The 14,129-nt window shown below is 29.6% G+C and overlaps 1 protein-coding gene across 7 annotated transcripts in view; it reads right to left on the reverse strand.

Annotated features, from left to right (window-relative positions):
* Positions 1 to 2,429: 2,429 nt before the first annotated feature.
* LOC105250364 (KN motif and ankyrin repeat domain-containing protein 2) overlaps positions 2,430 to 14,129 on the reverse strand; it is a 64,393-nt gene continuing 52,693 nt past the window's right edge. For 3 of the 7 annotated variants that reach the window (XM_011256400.3, XM_011256402.3, XM_011256403.3), the window contains exons 5-10: positions 10,966 to 11,072; positions 10,500 to 10,580; positions 9,525 to 9,755; positions 6,818 to 8,064; positions 4,135 to 4,738; positions 2,430 to 3,933 (exon numbers count right to left, since the gene is read on the reverse strand). In XM_011256400.3, the coding sequence (XP_011254702.1) occupies positions 3,487 to 3,933; positions 4,135 to 4,738; positions 6,818 to 8,064; positions 9,525 to 9,755; positions 10,500 to 10,580; positions 10,966 to 11,072 (2,717 nt within the window). In that variant the 3' untranslated portion in view covers positions 2,430 to 3,486. Of the gene's footprint in view, positions 3,934 to 4,134; positions 4,739 to 6,817; positions 8,065 to 9,524; positions 9,756 to 10,499; positions 10,581 to 10,965; positions 11,073 to 11,530; positions 11,593 to 12,569; positions 12,871 to 13,104; positions 13,234 to 14,129 lie in introns of those variants that run through there. The other 4 variants (XM_025414502.1, XM_011256405.3, XM_011256404.3 and 1 more) reach the window with 4 other exon arrangements.

Consider the following 14,129-nt stretch of genomic DNA (forward strand, 5'->3'; position numbering starts at 1 on the left):
TCATGCAGCGCCTCACTGCTATAAATCGGTGAACTGTAAGGCGTGAAAAATGGCCTCGTAAGCGAGAAATGACAGCCCAATTTACGTTGCGTCCCATTTCATAATTATTTACTTTGTGCGTTGTGGTGTGTAATGTATTAAGGAAACTTATAAAAATGGACGAATACTAAGCTCTATATAAGGAATAAACTTTAGAAAGTAACATTTTCCAGTCCTTTCGACAGCTGTTAAACCGCATGTTTTTTCGCATTTTCAAGGCTTCATTTTGGACTCAATTTATGGCTATTTATAAATTGTGAAAGGAAAGGAGTAGTATCCATTTTTTTACAGGTGTGCTGAAGAGATTGATAGTCTTATTTCATTCAAATATGTTTTTATTTAGATGTCAGTTGCAATATAAATCTGGGTGTCCTTTCTCGCTTATGACGTTACGATTTCAAGATGGCCGCGGTGATTACTCCTTAATTTCAATAAATGTTACATGTTACATGTTATATTCCATTAATTATGATTATATTTTTATTAATAGAACAATTATTGAATTAAAATAAAAAAACATTATACTATGAAAATAATTTATTATCAAAATTCAACTAATTTTTAAATAATAAAGCATTTTTTTATTAAATTCTATTGTATTTTTTGTGTTATATATGTTATAAAAATTCAGAAATTGTTATATATTATTGTTTTGTTTTGATAAATGTAATATAATAATGTCATATAATAATTTAAAAGCATGCTTTTCTTAAAAAAAATTAAAAATTATACAGGGTGTCCCAAAAATCGCGTCCGATCGAATATTTCATAAACTATGCACTTTAGAAAAAAATGTTTCAGACAAAAGTTATATGGCTTGAAGGGGGCCATCAGATAGTGGCAATGAATTGACCTTGGAGTCATTTGAAGGTGACTTAAAGGTCGTCTTTAATTTCTTAAATGGAACCTTCTATTTTTTATTATAATACATATTCGTGTAGCTTATCTCGAAAATTTTCCAAAACACTATAATAAAGTATTTCTTCATTGAGTATTTTTCGAGTTATGACGCTTGAAATCATTTCTTAATTTGCAAATTACATATTTTTTTCTTAAAAACAACTGTTTTTTCTTTACACCAATTGATTCCTCTCATTATTTTGTACATAAAAGTAGGTAAGATACTCGAAAAATGAATATTTTACAAGCTATTTTACGGTTTATGTAAAATTAAGAAATTATTTCAAGCCTCATAATTCGGAACGTACTTAATGAGACTAACTTAATGAACTAACTTAACTAACTAACTAATGAACTAACTTAATTATAGTGTTTTGGAAAGCTCTCGACTTGAGCTACCAGAATATTTAATAAAAAATAGGAAGTTCCATTTAAGAAATTGACGGTGATCTTCACGTGACTTTCAAATGACTCTCCCATGTCAAATCATTGCCACTATCTGATGGCCCCCTTCAAGCCATACAACTTTTATCTGAAACATTTCTTTCTAAAGTGCATAATTTATGAAATATTCGACCGGTCTGGAACTTTTGGGACACCTTGTATAATACAACTATTTGTACTACTATTTGTCAAACTGGTACGACAGATATACTACTTTTTCTCTAAGTTAATACTACACTTCTTCCTCCAGTATCTGGCAACACTGCATTGGATACGTTTTAGAAACGTATATAAAATGAACATGTATTACCTGGGACATTTATCCTAAAGAGAGAAATAATCTTGTGACAGGGATATTAAACATATTCTGAATAATGAGAGCATTTAGAATCGTCGTGTTCCAGTTTATTACTAATAGTGTTATGTGTTAAATATAAAGGCACAACAAACAATGAGTACTCTTCACTACTTTCTAGATATGGTACGTTTCGTATATTGCCTTATATTGCGATATACGAATAATAATACCACGCTAACAATCGTTATAGAATTATTTTTGAAGATAGAGAAAAACATCATAACATTAACCTAAATCTTTGATCTCTCGAACTTAAATAATTACATTTATTCACAACCTTACAAGAAAATTGCTCAATGTATTTATCCCTTTCTCACATGAACACGATGCAATTAACATTCATGTTGACAATTCGTTCGGGATTCGATTAAATAAATTTATATTAATATCTAGATATTACGCAGATAAAGTTCTCAATATGAAAACCTATAAGTTCAAACAAATTTTTTTCATAAATTCTTCGATATTCTTGCTTCAAGGTCTATTATCTCAATGTATACAATTTTCGCTATTTAATATTTTTTTCTATTTCAATATAGAACAGTGACAAATACATTTGATGTCGCTCGTAAATGAAAACATCTTTGAATTATAAGGAATTTCATGTTGCTATAACATACATCTATTATATATATATATATATATATATATATATATATATATATATATATATATATATCTATATATATACAGGATGTTTCATAAATGGTGGGCAAAATTTTAGGAATGGATTCCTCATGCTTAGAGAAGAAAAAAAAATTAATCAACATAGGTCACACATATTAAGATTTCTGTAATACAAAATTTTGTCTCATTTCTCGTCTTAAAAGTCCTTTTACAGACATCAACAATGTTTTTCAAGTTCGGCGGCTTAAAAAACATTGTTGATGCCTATAAAAAAACTTCTAATAACTCAAAAACTAATCATTTCCGGACCTATGTTGATTAACTTTTTCTTTCTCTAAGCATGAGGAATTCATTTCTGAAATTTTGTGAAACCACTCATGAAACACTCTATATATATGTATCATGTAATGTTTCCTATTAATTGGTATAAGATTATTCTATCGACGATTTGATCCCGGAGTAATTCGAAATTAGGCCTAAAACCTATATATTATACTTATAAAAAATTCGAATCATCGCGATCATTTGTTTTGGAATGTTTAATGTCATAGGATAAAAAAAGAATCGCCTGATATTTGCTGTGACCTATATCTCATCATGGATATTGAAAAATTTGTACTTTCATACTCTATTTAAGAGAAGAATTGTGTTCTCAAGAATATGTTACATAATCGAAGTTATATCAAATTTATAAAGATTATGAAAGTTTCATCAAACATTTGTTCAACAGTAACTACAATGGTTATACTAAACTACTACAAACTAATTACTATTACAAATTGAAGTACACGATTTTTTTCTAACATTACCCTGAATAGATATATACATTGTTGAGCATGGTCCTTGACTTGATAAATTATACAATTTCATCGAGACAAATCGATCATTAGACAAAAAAAATTTAATGTATTGTCAATTTTTTTATACGTATGTGTGTGTGTGTGTGTGTGTCATAATTTATAAGAATATAAAAAAATAATATGCGAAAAAATTATATTTAAATACAAAGTTCTGTTTATACTGTAATTTACCTGCTGTAATTATTATCATCATTATATATCAAGTAATGTGCGTGAAGAGAAAGCTTATGATGGATGGAAAGGAGAATCACTATCGAATTATTTGGCGAAATATTTCGATGTGTTTAAAGAAACATTGGACGAATGAAGACGCCGCGACGGCGCTGGACTAACTGGAGCCGACGGAGATGGTCCAGTGGGCGTTGTCGGCTTGGAGCCTCTTCTACTCCGCCTTAAAGTTGAGTACGGACTGGTACCTCGATTAACATGCTCGTGAGCATAAAGTAGCACCCCGATGTCCCGATTACCTGCCTCGAGAGCGATCTTTAAAGCTGAGCTGCCATCGACGTCAACGATAGACGGATCGCAATCCGGATGCGCGAGAAGCAATCTCACGATGTCGGTATGACCATGTTCCGCTGCGCACATCAGGGCGGTGCTACCGTCTTCGTCTTGAATATTAACGGCCGCTCCAGCATCTAATAGTAACTGCGTCATATCTTTACGTCCATGCGATACCGCTAACATCAATGCAGTTTGTCCATGCTTATTAAAAATAAGAAAATTATTTATAAGATTAAAAAAAAATTTTTATATAAAAATATTTGAAATGTTAATATGAAATATCAATATTATTAAAAATAATATTAAAAATAAAAACAATATTTAAAAAATATATATTTAGAGACAACAGTTTTCCTATATTTAATAATAGAATTCTCCTTAATAATAGTTAAAGAGATTTACCAATTTTGCACGAATGTTGACATCAGCAAGTTGGAACAATCTATTCGCCACAGAAGCATGTGTGGAATTTCTGACTTCAGCCAAAGCAGCCAACATCACAGCTGTATAACCAGCCACATTTGCTTTGTTAATATCGCAGACTTTGGAGTCTAACAGTATAGATACTACATCAAAATTGCCATGAGAAACTGCATAATGCATCGCTGTGTTACCACTGGTATCTGTCATGTTAACAATGTATTCCAGCAAAGTACTAGAGCACTCTTCAAATCGGTCCAAATAATCTTCAACATCTAATGGATTTGCATTAGATGTACTGGATATCTTGAACCATTCTTGCTGTATAATATTAGTAGCATTTTTAAGTTGATGAGTAATGTTCCTACTAGGTGATTTTTTGATACTGTCATTGAGCACTTTCATGGCAGCTTGCATCTCTTTTGTAGGCTCCACTTTCTTCCTTGGTTTATCCTGAATTGGTTGAAACAAAGTTGATTCTGATAGCTCAGACTTTTCTTCATTATCCTCCTTTTCCATACTACACATCTCTTTTGATGCAATTTTTTCATGCTTGTTTTTCTCAATTTGTAATTGTTGAAAATTGCTAGAAAAATTAAAAGAAAACTTTTTTTATGTCTATTTAAGAAAGATGATATATACAGATATAGATGCAAATTATTGCTTATTTAATAATATAAAAATATTTTTATTTTCTCTGATAATTTTTTTAACTTTTTATGCAAAAAAATTGCTATATTTTAATTATTTCTGTAACCAGTATAACCCAATAATTGATGCAATCAAAATGTTGACAATTAAATAAAAAAAATTAAAAATTGTGAAAGCTATAAATATATAAATAATATATATATATATATATATATATATATATATATATATAATAATTATTACTATTAGTATCAACAGAAGTATATATACTATTAATATCAACATAAAATCGAAATATCTAAACTCAACGTAGTGTTAGCTATATAAAAAATTAACGATAAAAATATTAATCGCTATAAATAAAGATTAGCTTAATGGAAAAACATATTACCCTTTCACGACCGTATAAGAATAAGGTAAAATATCAGTGACTTCAAGATCGCTGAATAAATGAGAAGCATTGCACTGAGGCGACGGCGACTGCTGTTGCTGCTGTTGTAGCATCGATCCGTCGAGATCGAAGACGCGCTCACTTGTTTACCATAGTAAAACCGTCAATGTGACGCAAGACACGCATCAATACGATATTTATGCCGATAGAATACTCGATGACGCTGACAGGACGCAAAAAAGGACAACAAACCGCTCGATGTACTCGACTAACACGAAATATTACGTTATATCTACAGTTCGGGGCGGCGTGTGGCTGAGGCGGTAAGGTACTTGCCTGCTATATGAAGTATGAAGGGTCTCGGGTTCAAATCCCACTGAGGCAGGAATTTATTTCTATAGCCGCCCCAATCCCCCTCCTATTCCTTCCCCTCATCCCTTCCCCCTTCCTTACTCATATCCCTTGATTTGTTATATTCTATTTGATGTGAGAAACTCTGCTGTTTAACAATACTTTATTACCAGTTTATGACCGGATTGATTAGACTCTTATATTAAGGGGTCAGTTAATTAATTGGTTGGTCAATTAATTTAAAGAAATGAAGTGAATATACGCAGTTCTATTATTCATAATCTTCTTGCCGTTTCTTTTACCGAGAAACATCCCTCACAGTAAGGGCTCCTCCACATAGACATATAGAATAGATCGGTTCCTATCGCAAGAGGCAGTGTTGAAAGATCTAAAGGACAGAGAGATGATTCCGGGTATCTCTGTCCTTCTCTTTTGTCTTGTGGTGAGGACACTGATGGGATGAGTGAAAATGAAGCGAGCGTGCACACTGCTTTCCCCTCAACTCCTACAGTGTCCCCACGAGACAAAAGAGAAGGACAGAGATACTCGGAATCATCTCTCTATCCTTTAGATCTTTCAAGGCTGCTTCCTACGGTAGGGGCCGGTCTATTCTATAAGTCTATGCTCCTGCATATAGGACGCGGCAACGCGTTCGATAACCAATCAGCAAATACATAACATCCGCCGTTAAAATTGAACTCGATCCAACTTTTGCATTGGCTTATCGTGTCGCCTCTCGCCACGCGTAACATGTTGCCGCATCTTGTGTACAGGAGCCATAAGCTTTGATCGCGAAAATAACAGATGGCGTGAATTGTAGTCGAGCAGGAAAAGTAAATCGGATTTCAAAATGATATCTTATTTGTTTACAATCTTGAAGTTTTTAAGAAGAAATTAAAAAAAATAATTTATGATTGTGATATATAATTCAAAGAATTAAAAATTAAAAATTATAAATTATAAATGTGAATTCGTATACATCTCAAAATATTTTTCAACAAGATAATGTGTCCTCGTAAAAAAAATCTTAATATTTAAATTAAGCCTTAATGATTAAATTTAAAGTAAATTTTGGAATTTAATATAAAATTTATAAAATTTACTTTCATAAAATAATAATAAATATATTTATTAAGTATATTTAAATATTATGTATTGTTAAGAAATTTTATGTTTATCAGATTAAGAATCAATTTTGTGATAAACGTTTTAAATTTTTAATTTTTCACATAAGTGTAAAAAAGAGAGAAAAAATAATCCTAAATTACTAACCGATTACTACTGTCGTATTGCTCCTTGTTGTCTGTATCGTATCTTATCACACCGGCAGCTGCTACTTTCGTGTACGTATCTTGACGCTTGAACTGCTTCTTGTGATCACCGGAAATATTCAAGAAAATATGAGACGGTCTTGGAATCCTAGATACCATATTACTATTCTGATGATTTAGGCTGTTCTCTGCATTATTCGCGATCTGTTTTGCTAGACTCTTAATCGTTTCCTTGCAATTGTCGCAATAGTTAGCTGCACAAGAAATTGAGATATGTGGCCTAACGGAGTCACCAACCGACACATCAATGAACTTCTTCTTCGTCGTCGAAATGCCGACATCTCGGCATTTCGGCGTGAGGCCAAAAGTGTCAGTGCCCCGAGTAATAGTTCTCACCAAGTCATCCATTGTCACTGCCACCGATTTATTGGCTTTCATTTTAATCCTCGTGTCGCCATAATTGAACGAATGACTTCTCGAATTCATCGAATTTAGTGACACTGGTGGCTGCATCGTTATTGGATCTGGTCCGACGCATACACTCTTGGTGAATGGATCAAGTTTGACTTCAACTCCAACCTCCGTCATCGATGGCTTGGCGGTTACACTCACATGCGAACGCATCTTGAACAATTCAGTCACCTGGACTGCATAATCTCGCTTTTCAAATTTGACTGTTTCCAGCAGGCATTGAACGCTCTTAGAAGAAGTGTTTTTCATTAAGTTACTGCTATAACTTTTCAAAGCGTCCTCTACGAGCAATGTAGTATCCTCTTTCGTTAAAATATCCTTCATACTCAAACTCGTTGTTGTACCGCAAGAACGTATTTTTATTTCTTTCTTCGCTTCTGGCGGAATATCCTCGATCAAGAAATGACTACACTGGAGAACCTTGGATCTGTTTTCTGTGTTGATGCCAAAATCACGCATTTTTTTCGCGGTTTTGTAATTGATTGAGTCGTTCTCGTCAAATGATATCGATTCTATGTGAAAAGGAGTTTTTATCAGATGCTTTTTCCGTACTTCGGGCAGAATCTCTTCCAACATCAATTGACTACGAATTAGATTGGTTTTTAAACTACGATGCTGGAAATCGTAAAAATTCGTAAGATTCGATGATGTTTCATCTTCCAGTGCGATATTTCCATCTTGAACCTCAGGCTTAATCTCCTCGATTTGTAATTGGCTTTTTTGTAAAAACGGTTTAATTGGCGTGCTCGTTATCATACCGACATCTCTCGTTCTAATCTGCTTGCAATAAGAAAATATCATGTGGCATTAGTTATTAATTCAATATGGAAAATTATGTTCTATTCTTAATTAAAGATAAAATGAATTATAAATTTTTAACCGAGCGTATTGTCATCTCTATTTGGATTATTGAGTTGTAAATTAATGATTTTAGTACGATTAGAGAAGTCTTTATTAATTTATGAAAGAATTTAGTTGGAGATGACTAATTGTTATGGAGATGACTTTATCGTAAATTTATTTGTATATAAGATAAAATAACTATTTTTTATAACATTAATAAGAATTTAGAAATTCTAGAAACATTAATAAGAATCTAGAAATATTAATAATTGTATTTAATATAGGAATAAATTAAATATAATAAAATTGTGTATTTAAATATATCAAAGCAATATATATATATAGTTTTGATATTTCAGTTAATAATATTAATTTTTAAGGGAATCTTTACCAAAAATTTTGATCGTTAGGTTAATGTGTACATTTATGATAGGTTAATTATTTTTAAATTTATATATATATATATATATATATATAATATATACATATATATAATTACATATACAAGATAATATGATAATTATTTTCATCATTTATATACTGTTATATAATCGCCTCAAATATTATAAATATTATAAATATTATAAATCACAGATTACCGAGCAGATTATATTGTCGATGATGTATCTGGGAAGTTTCAGAAAGTAATGCAACATAGTACTAAATAGGGGAAACATATTACATCTAATATTCTTATATTCTTCAATCTCAAAGCATCTCTTTATGAATATTTTCCACGAGGTACTACAATACACACACATACACACACGTGCATGCGAAAGACGACATTAAAAAACAACATACGAGACGATAGCAATACATGACAAATTGCTCTTTATATCTTGATTTTCACTTCTAATTAGAAAGAAGCAATCACAACTTGTTTCAAGATGTACGCAAATCGCCGAGAAATTTCTAGTTTCTACCTAATAAGAATTTAAGAAATTATATATGTTCTTCAATACTTCAAAAATCCAAAAGGCTAAAAAATATTCAAAAAATATTCACAATTTCTCTCTCTCTCTCTCTCTCTCTCTCTCTCTCTCTCTCTCTCTCTCTCTCTCTCTCTCTCTCTCTCTCTACAAATATTAATAACAAATATTAATAAATTTTTATTTTAAATCGATTAATTTTTTATGTTATTTTAATTATTTATTCTGCTTTTTTATTTTATAATCTATTTTAATTATTTATTTTATTTACTTATTTTATTTTATTTGTTTTATATATCAATTCTTTAAAATTAAATTAATATGAATAATATTTTCGGAATATATAAAATATCAAAATCTCCTGAATTTTTTGTATTTTGCCTTGAGAGAAAGATATATATATATGTATATTTAGCTTAAATGAACGATGCAGGAATGATTAGCGGGTATATATTTGTGTACCTGTTGATGTGATACACCGATGTCTCTTGTCATCACACCACACATAGTTCCCATGTCTCTGGTATATATAGTTCCTGTATTCTTCAAATTACGCAGAGCAGTGACATGCTGTTCCGAGAATGACTGACTACGATACCTATGCAAGGCATCATTACGAGAATTCGTTTTACTTAGCTCATCCACTTGTCGCAGAAGATTGCGTTTCTCTTCTTTCAATACCGAGACTTGCACCTGCAAGAGAAGAGATTGCGCGCGTATAGAATTAAATAAGTTCGGCAATAGCGTTATGAGCTGTTATCGAAACTCATAACAGCGAGTATGAAAAAATGTGAGTTTTAATAATATTATGCGGAATATAATAAAGATAGAAATATTACACTATTTTTCAATAAATTATAGAAATAGAATATTTGATGTATCATTTTTGGGCATTCTCAGGTTAAAGAAGAAAGAAAAGTTCTTTACTAAGTAAAGTAGACACAACAAGAAACAAAAAAAAGAAACAAAATAAGAAACAAATAAAATAAGAAACAAAATATTTTGTGTATATATCAAATATATAAAAATATACAATATTAATTTAAAAAACATTAATATTTTTAAATTAATTTTTTTTATAATATTTGACGGTCAATTTTTATGAGAATAATTGCGATGTGCAATTATAAATATAAGTTTATATATAAATATCTTTACATTTCTTCGAACAAATTCATTGTTTTACGATTTTAATGCAAAACAAAATAATTTTATTGTTCTATATGTACAATTTCATTGTCTTGTATTATTAAGCATATAACGATAAATCTTCGATAATAGGAACAATAAGATTGCGATAAAGCAATGAGAATACTTTATACTCTTCTAATTGTTTCGCTGGAACGGAAGAGTTTGCTTGGGTGCAAATTACGTGTCGAGCGATGAACGTTACGAAAGTATAGGAGGGAGAAGAATATGAAATTAGTGAGAACTCACTTGCAGCATGGGAATCGCCTTGACCTGTTCCTCCAGCTCCTTCATTCTTTCCAGAGATACCGCCATTTGTTCTCTGATATTCTATGTAATACAAAAATAGTTTAGTTTAGTCATTACTATTATTTTTTTATTTTTCATTTTTATCAAACAAATTGCGCATTTTAATTAAAATTATTGATCCTTAATATTATTAACATATATTTATTTATTTATCTATAACAACATATCTGAAATAAATTATTATTATTAATATTATTATTAATAAAAATTATTAAAAATCTCTATTATTATTAAAAATCTCTAATTAAAAATTAATGAAAAAGAATAGAAACAGTTCATATAATATACAAGCAGTTTCAATCAGGCAATAAAAAAATGAAATTATTACAATTTTGCGCAAATATACAGATTTCCATTGTTTAAGTCTTAAATATATGCAGAAATTATTTTTTAGTAAATTTTATACCTGAAGTGCACCAGTGCTGAGATTTGAGTTACCGCTTCCGACACTGACGTTGTCGGAATCTGCCAACTGGGCCGCATTTTGCACCGATGCTGCCCCATTCATGCCATCTAGCGTAATAAAAATTATTTAACTTGTCATAAAAAATCATCAAATATTTTGCAAAAAAGTGTCGCTGGCAAAATGCAACTGCGTGTAATATAAAACATTCACTTTAATCGATTCATTTAATTTTGCTCTTTATTAGATTTAAATTTAAAAAAATTAATTTAAAATAATTTCGTTCCATAAAAGATATATTTTTCGAAAATTGAAATCATTGATGAAATCACTGATGAAATCATTGATAAGACTTATTTATTGGAAAAAGTCAATCAAAGATTTTTGCCCTGCGAAATATTTGATTTTTTTAAGCTAATAATAATATTCTGTATAATGTTTATGAATATCTTTTTTATTATATTTTTATTATATTTTTTGTGACATAATCAACACCAAAAATAATTAATAACTTTTTTCATGCTATGAATACATTCTTATGCAATACTCAATGATAGACTGTATTCACCTATGTTCGAGATGTTTTTTCATCAGTCGCTTGCGCAATTACGTTACACAGCAAAGCGTTATCTAAAATAGAACAATAAAGGAATACGACAAATATAGCGGCGAATTTCTTCAAGATCGTAATATGTTATTTCGATTGCTTTTGCAAAATTTTCAGCACGCAAAATATCGTGCTGTAATCTTAATTTTAATAATATATGTATCTCGTTACAATTTTTTTTAACAAAATAATACAGTTTTAAAACTATAAATGATGAAAAAAAAATAAAAGCTGATTAATTAAAAAAAAAAAAAAAGTTAAAAAAGATATATTTTCTTATTAAGGCAGATTTTTGTTTTAATAGAATTTAAATTTTGAGTTTATTATTGTATGTAATATTTAATATTAAAAAATATAAAGTTTGCAATAAATGACAATTTTTTTCGACACTTTCTTGCTAAGAAAAAAATTAATTTCTCTAAATTAATTAGAGAAATTTATTATTAGAAGGTCATAAAGTTACTGGACCTCGTATATACATAGATGCTGAACATATGGATTAAGTGAAATAAAAAGATTAAATGTAAACTTTTAATACTGTAAAAGTTTCATAGCAACAAACTTACAAACGTATTATTAATCGTGTGTCAATCACGAGAGCGTGAGAAATTTATTATGAGAAAGAGATTTTGTTCTAAGCATGAGAAAAATTAAATTATCGGTCTCTTCTATGTACTAAGAGTTATAGTCATTTGTAATATTCGATAGTCATATTCGTTTGTCAATTTCATAATAAATAATAAATCAACAAAAGTTTATTTAAAAAATTAAATTCTCGAGTAATAGAACCTATCAAAAATTTTTTCTTCATTTTTATTCAAAAGTATTTTATTTTGACTAAGTTGAAATCACAAATATGAAAAAAGACAAATGTAAATAATAAAAAATATATAAAAGATGCAATTTGACAATTTTCGCTTATATCGAAATTGAATTACATCGTGACATCGTGATAATGTAATGGCAAAAAAAATAAAAATTCCTACTCCAGAACACTAACATTCCGATTTCGCAACGTTCCTAGCACTTCCATTTTTTGCTCGTTCACGTTTCAGACAGATGCACTTGTCAAATACGGAAAAAGGCATCACACGTTCTTCGCGTAACAACGTGATCGGATATGAACGTATAAAGAAAAAAGAAAGAAAAAAAGAGAGATAGACTAATCTCCGAGGTCGTTCGAAGCAGTCGCGGGAATATCACTCGTTTGATAATGGGTTCTTCCAACTTGTTTGGACTTAGATAAAGTATCTGTTAATTACTTATGTCGCCGCTAGTGACGCTAATCGAAACGATAAACAATAGCGAATCACCTCGACATATCGATTGCGAATTGTAAAATAAATGTATGTCGAAAAAAATAATGACGCAATCATTGAGAACACTGTTCTTTCATCTTTTTTTAGAAATTAACGAGCGAAAAGTGTTGACACAGAAAATTGAAGAATAAATGTTGAAAAATAAAAACACAAAATTTTTTAAGAGCAAAAGATATATGTATAATATATTTTCATGTATTTTTAAAATAAACTCACGATATTTCTGCTTTGCTTTCATCTTGCAGAAAGGAAACCTCTTCATGATAAAATTTTTTACTCCCATTTTCACCGTTTATTGATTTTCAACTATCCTGTGGATCGATTATATTCACTCATGCGTTTTTGTCAGAAGGGGTATAATTTTTATATAAAAAAACGCTCGCGTTAACTTTCGCGCATCTAGTTAAACTTGTCGATTACATCTTATATATACGAATTTTATTGGAAGCATTAATGTACACCGATACATGTTAAAAATATTTTATTGTATACAAATTTATAATAGCATAAATGATTAAAACAATTAGATAATTAATTCTACAATTTATTATTATTCCTATTATTGTATATATAAAATTTATAGTATTAATTATCTTATTTTTTTAATTATTTATGCTATTATAAATTTGTATACAATGATCTTTTGTATACAACAGCCTTTAAGGATGCTTTGTATGTACAATCCCAGCAAAAAGTAGCTGAAAATTAATATTGACGAATATATCCACTTTAGGTGTATTTTGAATATGAAAAATTGCGTGAAATATTACAATTTGATCTTAGCTACAGTGCAGAGATGTATTTTTTAATATTTATTGCGTTTTTTACTGAAATATTCCGAATTTTGTGAATCGAAATGATTAACATTTGGTAGAGAATTTCGCCTTTTGACAGATACATGGCTAACTTTATTGAATTATATTTAATATCTTTTTAACCAGTTAATATAATATTACTTGTATAATATTATTTGATCAAATATTTCCTCTGTATCTAAACTACACTTTTGCAAATTTTAAACAAATTCTGAATATTATTTCCATGTGTTTTTGTCATTTGAATCGACGTGGTTATACGTTTCCCATAAGAATACATGTTAATTCGATGCAAATTAAAATCCTTATAATTTATGAACGCTTTAGTGAATCGATTTAAAAATTGTACTGAAGAACATTAATGATTATTAAGATATCTTTTTTTATTGCTTAATAGTTTTACAATAAATATGCAGATCTATTACA

Source organism: Camponotus floridanus, unplaced genomic scaffold, assembly GCF_003227725.1.
Source record: "Camponotus floridanus strain SB8 unplaced genomic scaffold, Cflo_v7.5 scaffold82, whole genome shotgun sequence".
NCBI lineage: Eukaryota > Metazoa > Arthropoda > Insecta > Hymenoptera > Formicidae > Camponotus > Camponotus floridanus.